The 16,761-nt window shown below is 40.3% G+C and overlaps 1 protein-coding gene across 5 annotated transcripts in view; it reads right to left on the bottom strand.

Moving 5' to 3' along the window:
• Window positions 1–16,761, bottom strand: part of IGF2BP3 (insulin like growth factor 2 mRNA binding protein 3) — a 138,867-nt gene that overhangs the window by 29,082 nt on the left and 93,024 nt on the right. For 2 of the 5 annotated variants that reach the window (XM_015418861.1, XM_015418862.1), the window contains exons 6-10: window positions 13,168–13,452; window positions 12,351–12,485; window positions 9,133–9,255; window positions 3,992–4,127; window positions 2,135–2,266 (exon numbers count right to left, since the gene is read on the bottom strand). In XM_015418861.1, coding sequence (XP_015274347.1) covers window positions 2,135–2,266; window positions 3,992–4,127; window positions 9,133–9,255; window positions 12,351–12,485; window positions 13,168–13,452 — 811 coding nt within the window. The remainder of the gene's footprint in view (window positions 1–2,134; window positions 2,267–3,991; window positions 4,128–9,132; window positions 9,256–12,350; window positions 12,486–13,167; window positions 13,453–16,761) is intronic. The other 3 variants (XM_015418864.1, XM_015418863.1, XM_015418865.1) reach the window with 2 other exon arrangements.

Genomic DNA, 16,761 nt, shown 5'->3' with positions numbered 1-16,761 from the left:
TAGATCCAGTTGGCACAGCTCTGTCAGTGTACTATTGTGCCAGCATTTTAATTGCTCATTTCCCTTTCTTGCTCTGTGCTTAAATTACACTGAGTATAAATTACTCTACTGTTCACAGGAAAAAGTGAAAGAGTATTAGTGACAGATTCTGATATATGAAGAAAGTAAAACCAGTGCTTACCATGCATGATGGGAGCCCTCTCTTTAATAAGAAAGCAAGATTATCTAGCTTGCTGAATCACTGAGACACAAAAACGTACTGCCATGGATTTGGTTAACTGTATTAATTTCAGAATCAGTTTATGACATTCAAGATAGTGAACAGCATACTAGGAAAAATAAGACACCAAACGCTATTTTCATATGCTTTCATATGTTTAATCTTCCTAAATAAATCTTGCTTTTGTTCAACACTTATGTTGCCCTAGATGTCCAGAAGCTCTTGTCTAAGCCCACAGAAATCTTCAGCCAGACGTACAGTGCAACCCTCTGCAGAAATATTCCAGTCTAAGTCAATTGAAATGAATAGGCTCAGACTGGAGTAACTTGGCATGGTATTGCACTGATAACTTTGGAATTAAAAACAAACCTGTAGTTACAAGAATTGGCTAGCTGTAAGGAACAGTTATTAAAAATTTAAAATCTTAATAAGGATATTCTATTCAGCTGAATAGTATTAATCCTCTTAAATCTACTGTGTTCAAATATGAGAAGGTACAATTACAGAACTGCTAGAAAGATATGCATATGCATAAAAATAAGACACCAAACGCTATTTTCATATGCTTGCATATGCTTTCTAAAACTCTAGTTTTAGATCCCCTGGAAACTCTGGGTGGACTCGGCAATCCTGAGTTTATTGCCAACATGACGACATGGTAAGGCTGATCTCGCTTGTAATTAAAACAGGAAGATTTCCCATCTACACATAACTGTAGTCACAGTAGCAACACAGGAATGCATTTATTTACACACATTCTCACCTAGCCCTCAAGAATACTTTTGATAAGGAAGACATGCACTGTATTTCAAGCCCCAATCACATAATAAACCCTTCAAAGTATCAAATTTTTAAAATCTCCTTAACAGAACACCAACCATCAGGAATAAACATTATACTTACTAATAAATGTTTCAGCAACAAGGGGTTAACACATTTGACCTAGAATCTCTGAAAACATTCCTTCATTTATTATTTATTTATTTATTTGACTTGAATCCCGCCCTCCCTGCCTCGGCAGGCTCAGGGCGGCATACAAAACATTTTAAAATAATAAAACAAGTTCAATAAAACCACAGTAGTACAATACAATAATAGTCATAAAACAACAGTGTAAAGCGCTAGTGCTCTTTGAAGCCTATGGTGGTAGTAGCAGCATCTAAAGTCTAATATTGGCATGTAAATAATGATGTTAATTTGGGGCCAGGGTCTTGATTTATTTATTAGGATGGCTCCCTACTTGAAGGCCTGGTGGAAAAGCTCTGTGTTGCAGGCCCTGTGAACTGTAAGAGGTCCCACAGGGCCCTGATGTCATCCGGGAGCTCATTCCACCAGCGCAGAACCACCACTGAAAAGGCCCTGGCTCTCGTCACAGCCAGCCTGGCTTCTTAGGACCCAGGAGGGTCAGACAGTTTTGGGACCCCAATCGTAGTGCTCTCAGGGGAACATATGGGGAAAGGTGGTCCCTTAGGTATGTAGGTCCCTGACCATATAGGGCTTGAAAGGTCAGAACCAGCACCTTGAACCGAATTCGGTATGCTATAGTCAGCCAGTGCAGTGCTTTTAGAGCAGGCTGGATGTGCTCCCACATAGGGAGACCCAACAACAGCCTGGCTGCTGCATTCTGCACCAGCTGCAGCCTCCGGATTTGGGACAAGGGCAGCTCCATGTAGAAAGCATTGCAGTAATCCAGTAATTTACCACAGGTCTCTCCATTTACTGGTATTACATATATACCGATATAGGCTGGCCCTTGTAATGTTATTTTGTCCCTTCTCCCCGTTCTACTACAAAAAGTCTATTTTCTATGTAATAAATGCCTTTTTGCTCTCTCACTTGCTTAATAATAGTGCTCAGTGCTGCTCAGATCACCAGGGGTTGAACATCTGAACAACAGCAAAGTGATACACTTACCCCAAACGGAGGGTACGAAGAGGCGGCAGCAGCTGAAGCGACCCCCACTGTAGGAGGAGGTATCCCTGAAGAGGAAGGTGGGAACAGACCCAAAGCATTCAGATTTAATCCTGGAATTAAATGTGCTTGAAGCTGCAATGACATAAAAGATTGTTAGCCCATACTATAAAGGATACCCTATCTGTTATCATCATCATCCCATGTCTTTTCCAAGAGCCAAATTTCAAAATGTTCATCATGGACACTTAGTTTGGCTAGCAATACAGTATTAAAACCATGTCTTCTCAGATTTATGCTCAGAGTTAATTGTAGAACAGAGCTCACAATCATGCTAGAAGCAATTATAGCCTGATTCTATGAGCCACTGTGTTAGCAAGGAGTGCTTTAAATAAGGTCTACAACCTCAGGTTCACATGCAGCTGAATATACAGAGAGTAGTAACCAAAACTGGGAAACACGGGTGGGGGAACAAAGGGAAAGGACTGATGATGAACCATTTTAAGGTAATTTTTTATGATCACGGAAACAGGATACCTGGCAACAAATATAGCACATCAACTCCTTACAATCAAGATTGCAACCAACAAGGTAGATCTCACCAGATGCCAGTGTGGTTATATTGGCAGGCTACTGTATCACCATAAGCAAAGGATGGATGTGAGGTAGTAAGGATTTCACTGTGAAAGTTTTCACTAAATTTGCTGGTTTTAGCACACTGCTAGTTAGGTTGGTTTCTGACAATAACAGGTGTTAGACACAGCACAGACACGATACAAAAACAATTTTAAAAATCTACCTGTAACTGAAACATGAAAGAGTGGTACCGCTTTATTACCAAATATCCAACAGTAATCTAGTGGCACCTTGGAGACTAACAACATTTTATTCCCATATAAGGGGTTCTGTGGACTAGGGCCCCCATCCTTCTTCAGATGCAGTGCCAAGGAGGCTCTAGTCCACAAACAACTTGCACTAGAAATTTTTTTGTTAGTCTTTAAGGTGCCACTCTACTTCTGTTTACCAGTTTTGCTGCGACCAATTATCATGGTTGAAGCTAAAAGCACACCTGTACAGAAAGATGAATTCTACTTCTTTTGGAAATATGTGAACTAGCAAACACAAATAAATATTAGGTTCTGTGATGACTCAAAGACAAGTTATCATGCTTCTGGGAGACTGAGTTGGCTGACCATGATGATGTTATTGTGACATAGCACTCTGTCATACAAAGGATGAAGGTCACTTTCTACCAGAACTGCGCTCGCTCTCTCTCTCTCTCTCTCTCTCTCTCTGTGTGTGTGTACAGTGCCTTCAATATGCAGCCGACTTATGGCGACTTTCAAAGCAAGTGAGAAGCAGAGGAGGCCTGCCATTGACTTCCTCTACAGCAACTTCCTTGGTGGTCTCCCTCTCAAGTACTGACCCTGCTAAGCTTCCAAGGTCTGACAAGATCGGGCTATACCATACCCCCTTCCCCAAGAACTGCTGTAGCTGGTCCTATCAGCAGATAGTCTGTTCATCAGGAAAAAAGAAGGCTTATGAAATGTTACCATATGTTGTCAAAATTATTTATAGCCTCTTTTATAAAGGCATTCTATAAAGGTGTTTTAAAAATGGAGAAGAGAATTGATGACTACTACTTTTTGCACTAAATACCACATTATTTATCTGCAAAGTACAATCAAAAGGGCATGGACAACCACACTTTTGACTGAGATACTATGGGACAGTAAAAGGGGGCTCTGTGTGATCGGTCACTTCTACTGAAAACTGACAGACTCACATTTGGTGTTTCATTACACATTAGAGAAACATACTGAACATAACTGCTTCATAAGATACAAGAAATATACTTACATTCATAGCAGCTATATCATTTTCATAGGACTCCCTGATTTTCTTCATTATTTCTTCCTCAGCCTTGGCACATGTTTCAATACTGCCTTTAACTGTAATGGTCCTTTCTGGGTTATAGAGTGTCAAGTCCTGCAATCTACAAAGCAGAAACTAATAAACTGCTATATACACAATGGGTAGTACCCTAATCTCAAATGAAAAGTAAATGTACCAAGACAACTTCAAATTTGTACTCTGCAGGGTATTCAAAACCAGTTTACAGCTGTGGGAAGAAGAAACCTCATTGAGAAATCATGGAGCTGGACAAGTCTTTGCTTACAAGTGAAGTTTAGATTTTGACTAGGTCTTGGTGAGGTGAAGGATAAGATGAAGAAAATGGAAGACAATTTTTATCTTCTCAGTCCCACCCACTCCACTACTCCCTGAAGCTGGGCAACTGATCAAACAAGCAGCAGCTGAAACTCCAAGGTGAAACACCTGGCGGACACCTTCCCAAGTCCACCACAGCTTAGAGCAGGGGTGTCTAACTCATTTGTTATGAAGGCTGGAACTGACATAAATGAGACCTTGTTGGGCCAGGCCATATGTGTCATAAAATGTAATGCCAGGTAGCGGAAATATAAACTTTATAAAGGAAACAAACACAAAGATTTTTTTTAACTTAAAATAAAAACATGCTTAAAACATTCGCTCTGCAAACCTACTTTTGATGTATTGACATTCACAGAAATCTCATGCTCTGAGTTCTGAGTCTAGGACCCAGGTTAAAACATGAAATGGCTGTGTGATTAAGAGAGTCTGGTGAAGCAAGCTATTATGCAGCAGCAGCAGTAGGAGATGGCCAGTTCCACTGCGGGCCTGATGGAAGCCCTCTGGGGGCCTGATCCGGCCCCCGGGCTGCATGTTTGACACCCCTGGCTTAGAGTATTGCTCAGTCATATCAGCAAAAAACGTTCTTTCTTTAGCCCAGAATCACCCCAGACTAAATGCAGCTGGGTACAGTGTAAAGAAGGAATGGTAAGTTCTACATAGTAACCTCATGAAACAGGAACTTTCCATCCACTTCTTGCACTGGTTTGGAATAGTATTCCAGGCAAAGCACAGCAAGGATTCAACCCCAGGAGACACCATACTGTAGGGGAAGAATAAGTTGCAACTTTCCATCTTCCCACCAATAAATGCTCCTGGTGCTCTACTAGCTTGTAATGGAAGGCTTACTCTGGAAGGCTTTCTGGTGGTCACCATACTGAGAAATCTGTAAATCTCAGCTTCTGTCAATCATTAGACCAATGTTCTCAAATGTTGTGAGAAGATATTTATAGCAGGATGAATTTTTAGCATTGTTTCATAATTTGAATGGTAGATGCAGTCTTATTTTAATCTTTGTTAACTATCTTGAGCCCTTTGGAAGGGCATGATACAAATATTTTAAATAAATACACGTTTAGATAACACACCAGTTATTTAGAGCAGCCGTGACCCAAAATATGACTACAGCAGAACATTCTGAAGAAATGTGGCTCTGTTCATTCTAAGAGTGTTACCCAGAAAACTATTCTTCTGTCCCTTCCCATTTATCAAAAGATTAATGTTTTAGTCATCAGGGTATCTTATTTCCTGATATAATTAGAAGTGTAAAAAGCAGTGAGGTCAATTCACCACTGGCTCAGTTCCTCATATGCTACTTAAAATCATAGTCCAAACCATTACAGCAGCCTTTCAAGATGCTAGGTCTAAAAATAAATAAATACATATAATAGAAATCATGGTGTGAACTACATCCCATAGTAGTTCTTCTCCACTTCTTTCTCCCTGTTGGAGATACTGAATTATAGGGGGAAATACCCAAGGAGCACAAGAGAATAGTTATCCATAAGATTCAGACAATGCTTAAGTTGATCCCCAAGGGTACTGAAACAAACAGGTCTTTCCATCTTCTACAACACCAACAGACCCAGCGAGGGTGGGTGGGATATGTTTTCTTCTGAACAGAAAGAACACTCAAATGCTTGACAAAAGATGAATGCACTACACAGATTTTCATTCTGAGGATGACAACAGCTGAAGGATGAATGTTGGAAATCAGTGCTTCCAATCCAGAATTTTCAGGGTTACATAATCTTTTGTAGGCCAAAGACTGCATCTACAAAAGTGAAGATACCATTCTGTAGTGAAGAACAGAGGTACGTACGTCATTTAGGTAGGAATGTGCCCCCCCCTTTTGCATTTTAAAATTATTTTATCCAAAAGAAGTTACAGAAAAGAGAAAAGGGAAGGGGTGTTAAAATGATAATTGGTCAGCATAGGTTTTACATTTACCAGAAATACATTTATAATGTGTAATAAAAAAGAAAAGGGAAAAAAAAGAATGGAAGAGTCAAGATGTTTCTCTTCTCCACTCAATTTTCTATAGAATCTATTTTTTTTGTAACATACTATTTTAGCAATCTAATACAGCAATTTTTGCATACCATTTACCTTTCTTTTTCCATATTACATATTGATTCTTTATCCTTAAACATTTTTAAATAGAATAAGTGTACTGCATTAGTTAATAACTATAGTTTCTTATCTTTTCCTAACTCTTCAGTCATTTCAGAGAATATAGGCTTATCATCCATTTTCAGTCTTTACCCATAATATGAGTAGTATGCCTTCCATTTCTGCTGAAATTCTTTAATTGGTCTTTTATTTACTTGATTTGTTAGTTTTGCCATTACTGCGTATTCAGCTAACATCGTTCCAAGCTTCTAGGTAGGAATGTGTTGAATGTCAAACGCAGCAGATGTTATGGCTTCTGCACAGAATGAGTGACTCCTTTTGGCATGAGCAGGTTCTTTACCTTTTTATACAAACAAAATGCAGAATGCTCTACAGACATCATAGTCAGGCAAGTCTTTCACTTGAGGATGAAGATAGGAGAAGAAAGAAAGAAAATGACTAGGCTCTGCGAAACACAATAAAGTTTCAGTATGAAGAATACTAGTTAGGGCAGCTGCCTGCCACTGACTGACAACACTTGCTCTTAGGCCAAAGACATTCTGGACCAACTAATTTGCCTGTACTAACCAATGAAGCCCTTCTACCTGGAGCTCAGCAAGATGTTGACAAATTTCTTCCAAGTACCCAGAGTTCAGGAAATGGCACCAGTCTGATCTGGGAAGTATACTGGGCACCAAGTCAACTGCCAGCAGCTTTACTGGGGAATGAGTAGAAAGGTATAGAACAGAACTTGAAATCATGAGGGCATCAAGACACCAATCTCACCAAACCTTTTGCAGAAAAATCAACTGCAGATTCTGTGAGTGATTTGAAAGGCGGACAAATCGACAAGTGAGAATTTCAAACCATCTTGCAATGTCCTCTTCTTGATAAACCCGGGGAAGTAATATCAGCCTGCTGAAGGAAATTTTCCCCCAAAATGGAGGGAACGCTAGCTCTTGAAAGTGTCCTTTAAGGTGCTACTGGACTCAAATCTTCCCAAATTCAGTCTGTCCAAATGCACAGAGTTCCCTGAAGTGTTTCACAAACAAGGGAAGAAGGTTAAATCTTGGACCATGCTATTTGTGTGGGGCTAGCGTGTAGGTGTCCCCTTGTCTGTTGATGTGGACCTTGGTAGATATGTTATCACTCCCCTCACCACTTCGTCCATGTTATCCATAGACAGAAGTTAATGGCTCATAACGCAAGTCAGCGAACCTTTCTCCCAAGTCCCCCAGCACTGCGCTTCCAATTCCTGGAAGAGGTCTCCCCAGGCAGAGGAAGAGAGATTTGTACCCATGGTTGCCTGAATCTGCTCTAGAGGCTGGAAAAAGAACTCCGTGAGTTCTGGAGAAATGGCGTGACACTGAGGGTGAGTCTCGGATCATTCCTGAGCCACCCTACTCTTCTTGTCTCTTTTGGAGACCCCCCCCCCCATGCCTTGGCACTGAGTTGGGCTTCACCCAGACGTCTCGTAGGAAGGATGGGCGCAGGGGACTTGCTTGCCCCCCCTGCAACGGGGGTTAGCGGGGGGGAGGGGAGACCGTTCTGTCCTGACGCAAGAGCAGGACGAGGAGCAAACATGGTGCGCATGTTTGCACAAGCCACGACCTTCCCTTTTTAGTTTTGATTTCAAGTTTAAGAAGCAGCAAAGGAAACAGAGAATCTTGGTATGTACGTGTTTCCTCACCGATTGATAAAGACCTCCATTAAAAAGATCCTTTAAAGATATCGCCATTCCGAGAATGTATACACGGCTGCGAAAAGGAGTGGAGTAAAAGGCTTGGAAATGCCGGCGAGAGGGGAGATTGAAGATACTCCAGCAAATGAAATTGTATTGGTGGACTCAAAAAACATGGAATTTGGCTACTTATCTATGGAACAGTTTAAAGAATACTTAATCAATGAGATTCAGAAGGCAGCAGAGGAAGCGTGTAAAAATATCTGCAAGAAGTTTCAAAATGGTGACTCGGACGCTGCAAGCGAGGAGAAAGAAAGAAAGAAAGAAAGAAAGAAAGAAAGAAAGAAAGAAAGAAAGAAAGAAAGAAAGAAAGAAAGAAAGAAAGAAAGAAAGAAAGATCCACTGCAAGATGATGCATCTTGAGATTTTCACATGTGGTCAACAGAAAAGTAATATTGCTTGGAGGCAATGTCATTATGATTGTGATACAGCTAGTGAAGCTACCTGGAATGGAACCTGAACATGTTCCATCATGCCCAGCATTCCACTTATCATGTCAAATATTCTACCCACTTTGTGACATGCACATACAGAGAAAAACAAATCTGTAAACAGTGGTGTCAAAGGGCCATGTAATGTAGTGTTATCTCCATCACACTTCTATGAACAGCCAAATGTATATTTCATTTGAGGAATTCATGGGAAATAAATTATATGAATGAAATCACAGTACATTTCAGGAAACCATGCTAATCATTAAACAAGTTCCAATAAGTTTATCATATTTAGTTTCTAGATCACAGAACTTCCTAACAGGTTTTTATCATACAACCTTTGTGAGAAGTGAATTTTTTTAACTAATAGACTTGGTCTTTGTATTTGAAAAAATTCTACCTCGAAAACCAACTCTCAGTACATGAGCAACAAGCCAAAATTACTACAAACACATCATTTAGCAATGTGATCATGGAACACTTACGGAGATATTGTGATTTTAGTGTCTGTGTCCTGTTCAATTTTCTTCAGATTCCGTCCTTCTTTGCCAATGAGCCGGCCAACAAAATTGTTATGTGCTAGTATCTTCAAGGGAATTTCTTCTGTACTGTAAGCAGTCCAAAGAATTGTATGAATTAAAAAAATCACATAATTCAACCACAAATTAAGAAGTGAAGTCAGAGTCAGAAGAGTCAACCTCTTAAATTACATCTCTCAAGTCAAGAAAAAACAACTGAGTTTCCTTTAACTTAATCTATAGTTTTCCTCAATCCTCAGGCAACACTGCTGTGGAAAAGGGAAGTTCATCTTTTTGCTGCTGCAGGAACAAGAGTCCTTTGACTAGGGATGGGCATGAACTGGGAAAATGGAGTGTCATGGGCGTGGATGAGGATGAGCTGAAAGAGCCTGCAGAAACCACAGCTGGCCCCTCTGAAGCAGCAGAGGAGGATAACTGGCAAGTGCCTGCAACAACAGTATTCACACCTGGCTCAGATAAGAAGGAAGAACTGCAAACTGAAAGTCCTCCTGACTCACCCCCACATGTGACTCCTTTAAGGGAGCGACTGCGGCAAAACTTAGCAACCAGGCAAAGAAAGGCCAGGCTACAGAGGAGACGCTCAGCTAGCCCAGAGTTCTAACAGGAGCCTGGGCGATCATGCAGCTGGCTAATTGGTAATAGCATTTAACTCCACACTCTGGGCAGTACTCTTCATGGAAGCAACAAGTCAGATTTGTGCTGCTTGCATCTACTTCAACTCTGCTCTTGCACCTAGACCTTCAGACCCCCAGACTTTGGACTTGGCTCTGTGTTCCTGGCTCCTGACCCTGGCTTCACTTTGAACTATGCTTCTGGTTAGTGATTTTGGACTTGGCTTTGTGTTCCTGGCTCCTGACCCGGCTTGGCTTTGGACTATGCTTCTGGTTAGAGATTTTGGACTTTATGTTTCTGGACTCCCTTTGACTGGCACCCCAGCCCGTGACATAGAGGTTCGTCCTGGTTCATCAGGTCCCATGAACCACGAATCTCCCCCACTTTGCGAACCAGTTTGGGTTAGCTGATCTTTCACCCCTTCTTCATGCTGGGGGTAGCTCACCAAGGCCAGCAGAATGGGGGAGGGGTGAATCTTCCAAAACCCATTTACAGGGAATGTTCCCTTTAAATGGTTTTGGAAGCCATTTCAGACAGTTAGGCATTTAAATGCCTTCTCAGTTTACTTGTGAGTTGCACCGTGGTGGCAGTGTGGCTTGCAAAAACCATTTAAAAAGATCTCTTTAGATGGTTTTTGCAAGGTGCACCAGAAGGCGTTTAAAGAGACCGCGGTCTCTTTAAATGCCTTCTTCAAGTCCTGCTGCCAGCACCAGTGTGTCTGCTGAAACAAACCTGCCTGGGAGGTTCATGGGGGCTCGTGAGGGTGGGATGGCATGAACCGAGGTTTGTGAACCATGAACCGGGGCCAGTTCGTGATGAATTTCGGTTCATAATTCGGTTCACGCCCATCCCTACCTTTGACAATAATAACCACAAGTATCTCCCATCTCTGGACAGGAATAGTGGCAGCCTCTGGTTGTTGGGTTTCACGTATTTCTTATCACCAAGGAAAGCTTCTGTCTTCTGTTCTACCTGGGGCTAAAGACTGTCTGGACAATCTGTTCACCTGGAGGGGAACAAAGGTAATTTGTAGGCATTTTCCTGTACACTAACAATTACACACTTCTTTCAGCCTTATTTTCTATTTGTTACAGTGAGATATCAGGGCAAAGCTAGAGTAATATAACTTGGGCAAGCAGGGTTAAAAGTAGCACATTCTCTATTACCACCTATACACTGAAGATTAACTGTCTTGAAGGAGGAGAGGAAATTCTCTTCTACACCTTCTACCCTCCCACCCCCCAAAAAGATATCTCACACACAGATAGCAAATCCTTATGTTACAATAATGGTGTGTCTTGCTGTGTCCCTGATGTCTTTATACCACATTGCTCCAGTAGCACAGCAATGTAAAAGCCATCAAAAGACCATGATCCAGCACCATCTCCTTTCCTTCTCTGATGCTAGCATAAGATTCCCCTCCCCTTCACATACCACATGGTTTCTGCATTCCTATATTTACCTGAGTAATGTGCGATACCACCAATCAGAAGCACCAACCATTTTAATATAAGAATTCACCCAGCAGGATTACCCTTCCTTCCATTTTGTGTCAGTAAGATTTTTAACAAACCATTAAATTGATTGCCTGTATCTCCCCTTTTAAGTTCATCTTGGCATATAGCTGATGAACTGATGTGTTTCTCTCAACCACTATACACTGAGTCTGAACAGCCAACAGCAGCCTAGCTTCGCAGAAAATAATTGTTTACTACTGTTGATCACAATATCTTTGCTAGGGGGGCTGAGAATGACCTATTATACCTGTTTATCTTTCTTTATCTGATATTTATATACAAAATCCATGTTAAAGTGTAGAAAGTGGGAACAACATAAAATTGCAAATATCTAATTAAAACCCCAAATATAAAATAAAAGCAAAACCAGTCAATAAAACAAACAGCAATGTAGGCGTCTCGAAAAGCAAAACAGCAAAGTCTGGAAAGCTAACAGAGAAGCTATAGAAACTTCCTGTGAAAGAGTATGGGAAGAAAGTGGTTGGATATTACATTAATTTTCATAAACGTTATTCCCTATTTCCAAATGTTAGAAATTAATCTGAAAGTATTATTATTATTATTTATTCAATTTATGAACTGCCCACATCCCCATAAAAGCAGGGCTGTCAATATATATCAATGATGGAACAGATAAAATCATACAAGAATCCAAATATACAGTTATACATGTAATTAAAAACCTAAAATCCAAGATGGCCTTGTGGAATTGCATTAAGTCCCACAGGGTCCTGATGTTCAGCAGAGAGTTTCACCAGGTCAGGGCCAGGATGGAGAAGGCCCCAGCTCTACTTGAGGACAGCTGGACATCTTTGGGACCAGGGATCACCCAGCAATTACCTAGCTTTCCAAAGTACTTTGAACTATGTCTCAGAGATAACCCACCACTTGTTACCTCCTGCCATTTTATATTACATGCAAGCAAGGTCAAGGATCAAGACCTGATGGTTTTCTTTTTTAGTATAGTGGCCATTTTATTGTGTGTGTATTGGCTTTTTATTCATGCACCCTAAATAAGTAATAGTATTTACTCACAATTTAGTATCTTGCGCTTCCTTCTGCATTATCTCCATGATAATTTTACAAGCTGTAGAACACCCTTCTGGAGTAGAGTGAATAGTAATTGGTTTTTCAGCAGCACCTGCATTTTCTTTACGATGAATATCAATTCTAGAAAGAAAAAGTAGCAGTGGCAGTCTCCAAAGACCAGTGTAAATTTTGTATGAGTAGACAATGTATTTGTACTCAGATGGGTCCTAATATAGAATGTAACAACTAGTGATCCCAATTATGGATGTGTTATGCCCATTTGCAGCCAATGATGCTTCCAGCAAGTTCAATGGGACCAGATGAGTACTGTAATGTGGATGGAGATGTGCCTAACTGCGCATCAGCTCTGGGTGCAGAAAACTACATCTTTGCATGGGTCTCCCCCCTTCCTGGATCAAGGCAATGACAGTGTCTAAAGAAAGTCATTCAAGTTAAGATTCTGTAGCAAGCTATACCCACTGATGAAGCTGCAGGGTTAACTTTGTAGGTAATTTGCTCAACTCCATCAATTAGTTTATTCAGGCAATGTCTACATCTTGCTGTTTTTTCTTTATGTCTCCAAGAAGCTCACCTGAGCAAATGGCAAAAAAGGCAACTAAACTCAGAGAGACATAAAAGGCTTATGCCCCAAAGCAAGGAAGAACACTGTTAAACAATTTTAGACAAATTAGCTCAGAAGCCTCAATGTTTTCCGTTGCTGAGGCTCCCTGCTTGGTTAGAACAAATGAGAACAGATGAGACTATCGTAACAGGAGCACAAACACACTTTATATTGATGACAAAATCCAACAGGAAAACCTACTTTGATTGTGTCTGTTTGGTGATGTTTCTGATCGTGGCTCCTTCTTTTCCAATAATGGCTCCTACAAACTGGGTGGGAACCAGCATCCGTAGTGGGACATCAGACTGTGGCTTTTGCCGTGTAGTTGCACCAGGTGAGCCTTGCCTAGGCGGACCTCTCTGCCCAAAGCCGCGTCTCCCCTGTGGGTGCTGCTGAGGAGGTGGCTGTGCTGCCATCTCATCCGGAATATATGCAACTTTTAACGAGTAATTTTCAAGCTGGAATCCGTTCAGTTTTTCTATTGCTCTATACAAGTTTGCAAGATTTGAAGGGGGGGGAGAGAGAAAGAATTGTAAGCAAAAGCTTACAGAACATTATGGTTGTGAACTTGCTCTCCTTTAAACACACACACACAGAACATGAAGCTCTCAACAGGTCTCTCAATTTGATGGATTCCTTCCTCTGCATTTCTTGTATCTTTGTTTACACAGTCTTCACATCTAAAGACAGGAGTCACATGTCTTTTACTTTCAGTAATAATAATAATACAATTAATTTTGGTAATAAAGGGACAGTATTGCTTCTGGAAGCTCCCTTATACAAAGGAAAAGAAAAGGATTTCAGTTCACTGAATCAGAGCCATTAAATGATATGTGCTGGATTCAATATTTAACAGTATTATAACCTCTGACACAGTGACTTGAGGACTCTGACTAGTGATGTAAGTTTTTGCTAGGAAAAGATATTTTAAAAGGTGAGTTAAATGACCTGACACAATCCATCCTCTTTTGGACCAAGGGTTGCACTAGGTGTGCTAACTTTTGCAGACCAAATTGTACATACAAACCTTTAAGTGTTGAAGAATGATACCTGTGGGAATTGACTCCAGTGTACTAATGAAGAATTTCCCCCTAAATTACATTAGGCATGTAGTCTGATTTATAGGCTTCCCACCTCTGCTAAACTCCCTCACATTTGTACCTGTGACAAGTTGGAGATGCTTCATTTCACACAAAGAAGCGTTTAATCCCCCCCCTCCATCCTATTTAACAGTTACATAAGAAGCCCAAAATCAGATCGAGGCTGTTTCAGAAGCAAGCACTACATACATACTCTACACACACACACACTTTTCATTTTATGTAATATTCTGTGTAACAGTCACATACACAAATATATGGCATAGGAATAATAGTACATTAAGATGCTAGTTTTTGAATATAATACAGGAAACACTTTTTTTGAAGCACATAAAGCAAGCTATCAGCCTTGAAAGTCCCACCACTCAGCTGTTTTTGCGACTTTTCCGGGGAAGAGAAAGAAGGGTTTCAAAGGGACTCAAGTTCCTTTAAACTTCTGCTTTTCTGCTCTGTCCACAAACTGCTTCAAAAGTTTGCGGAAGTTCATGATGGTAGACACGTCACAAACTTTGGTTTGCAAACCACAAACAATGCAAAATTCATGATGAATTTTGCTTCGTTGTTTGGTTTGTGCCCATCCCTACCCTTAACAGCTTCTAATACTCTGAACCATGTCAACTAAGCACCTCCCATACAGCATAATTTGACATATCGCAAGTACTAGTTCACCAAGAAATTTCACTGTGGAGCCTGGTATTTTCAGCAATTCTTAGTAGATGTACAAAGCTTATCTATCCTTTTACAGCAAAATATGTTTTGTTGTATGATATAAAAATGCATGTGCGTGAAATTCTTATCATTGCTTGCTTATATGCTTTGCACCATTAAATGGGGGTAGATGAATTCCTATCTTCAACAGTTACTTTCTATACTGGCTCAATATTAAATGGAGCTTTTCAAAACAATAATGAAATTATGAGAAATTTTAGAGTTTAGGTTAGGATTAGTGGTTAGATTTTTTGTTAGGGTGATGACAACCAAAGTTACCACTACATTTATTTATATACTACAACACTTTGTAATAGCATTAATAACATTACAAAAACAAGAAGTATTTAGAAATAATTTTTGTTGTTGTAGTAATTAATAAATAAATACGCTCATTAAACCTGAAAACCCTGAAAGCTGAAAAATGAGTCCAGCTCCTACAGCCAAAGAAAACTGGTCAAGGCCTGCCATACAGCACAATAAGGGGGAATTTTAATATTCTCACACTGTACTGCTCAGGTCTGGAGCGCAATGAACAGCTTTAAGCTCTTCTGTCAATGAAACTGTGCATCCAAACTGCATCTAGAGTTGTAGAGCAACTGTGCTACAGACTACAGATGTTTAGAATTATGAGGGCTCAACAGTCTTGCTCTGTTGCAATGAGAGGGGGAATTTCACACACACACTACCATATCATGAAGTTTGCTGACAGAAGAAAACCGACTTGCAATTAAAATAGAGCAAAGATTACCCCTCCCAATCTCTTGAACCACAAGCATGCTCATTGGTCTCTGCCAGCCTGTGACATGCAGGGCAGTTGAATGCTGGTTAATGAAAAGGGAAGGGGGAAGAAAATTAGCTAGCGCAAGTCTTAAAAAATTTATAATACCCTGGAGGGGGAGAACTGAATTGGGGAGAAAAGAATTCCAATTATTTATACTCCCCCCTCAGCCCATACTTTGTCCTTTATATTTGTTATGAAGTAATTGCCTGCACAATAATTTGAAAGCACATTTGAAGACTTTCTGAGGAGTTTTAAAACAAATGCTTTACAAATTATACTGTAAGCAATAGAAGTTAAACTTCCAAGTAGTATTAAATTAAATTAAATATTAGTATCAAATAGTACTAATTGTTAATTTTGAAGCAACCAAAATGTTTCACCCAAAAACTGCACTGTGAATTTGAGTCATCAACTGTTTAATGCTGTAGTTATTTTCTGACGCCATATCATACTATCTGGACTTTTAAGAGCAAAAAGTTTGATCCTACACAGAGTTGGGCACACTTACACACAATGATGTCAACAGACTTTGATATACCTAACTATGTATAGGACTGGAATACAGTTTATACTTTCTACTTGACATTTCAGGGCTACTTCACATACAACATATTTTCTACATCAGGGTAATCAGGGTACTTTTCAAAACACAGCTCAGAGGTTTGTTTTGCTGGGTACACTATGCAAGTAATATTTTTCTCCTCCCCTGAAGCACACTACAGATTTTTTAACAGTTGTACATGCATACAAAGGAAGGATTTGGTTATTTTCTTTCTGGTCAACTATTTTCAGTTATCTTAAAGCACCTGAAAACAAAAATGAGTAACTAGTTTCAGGAATACAAGTAACTAAGAGTATTAATTTCAAGAAACTAAGGGGGGAAAACAGAGTTACTCTTACCTGTAACTGTTGTTTGTTGATGTATCTTCTGCACAGGCACACATTGGGGACTCCGCATATGCAGGCCGCGGACAGAAGTTTCTAACTCCAAATAATTTGAGGGGCACCCCTCCCCCTTTAGCGCAAATGCAAAAATGGGTTGCTTACCTGTAACTGATGATCTTCGAGTGGTCATCTGTGAATTCACACCCTGGGATATAGCGCGCCTGCGCCGACCCCAATTGGTATTGTAGAAAGCTAAAGGGATTTTCGCACCCGCTCCCACGTCATGTGCCGGGCTCAGTGCACATGACTGGGGGGGGG

This window comes from Gekko japonicus, unplaced genomic scaffold (assembly GCF_001447785.1).
Source record: "Gekko japonicus isolate JY-2015 unplaced genomic scaffold, Gekko_japonicus_V1.1 scaffold1729, whole genome shotgun sequence".
NCBI lineage: Eukaryota > Metazoa > Chordata > Lepidosauria > Squamata > Gekkonidae > Gekko > Gekko japonicus.
Note: the sequence above shows the minus strand (reverse complement) of the source record. Positions and strands in the feature narration are given on the sequence as shown.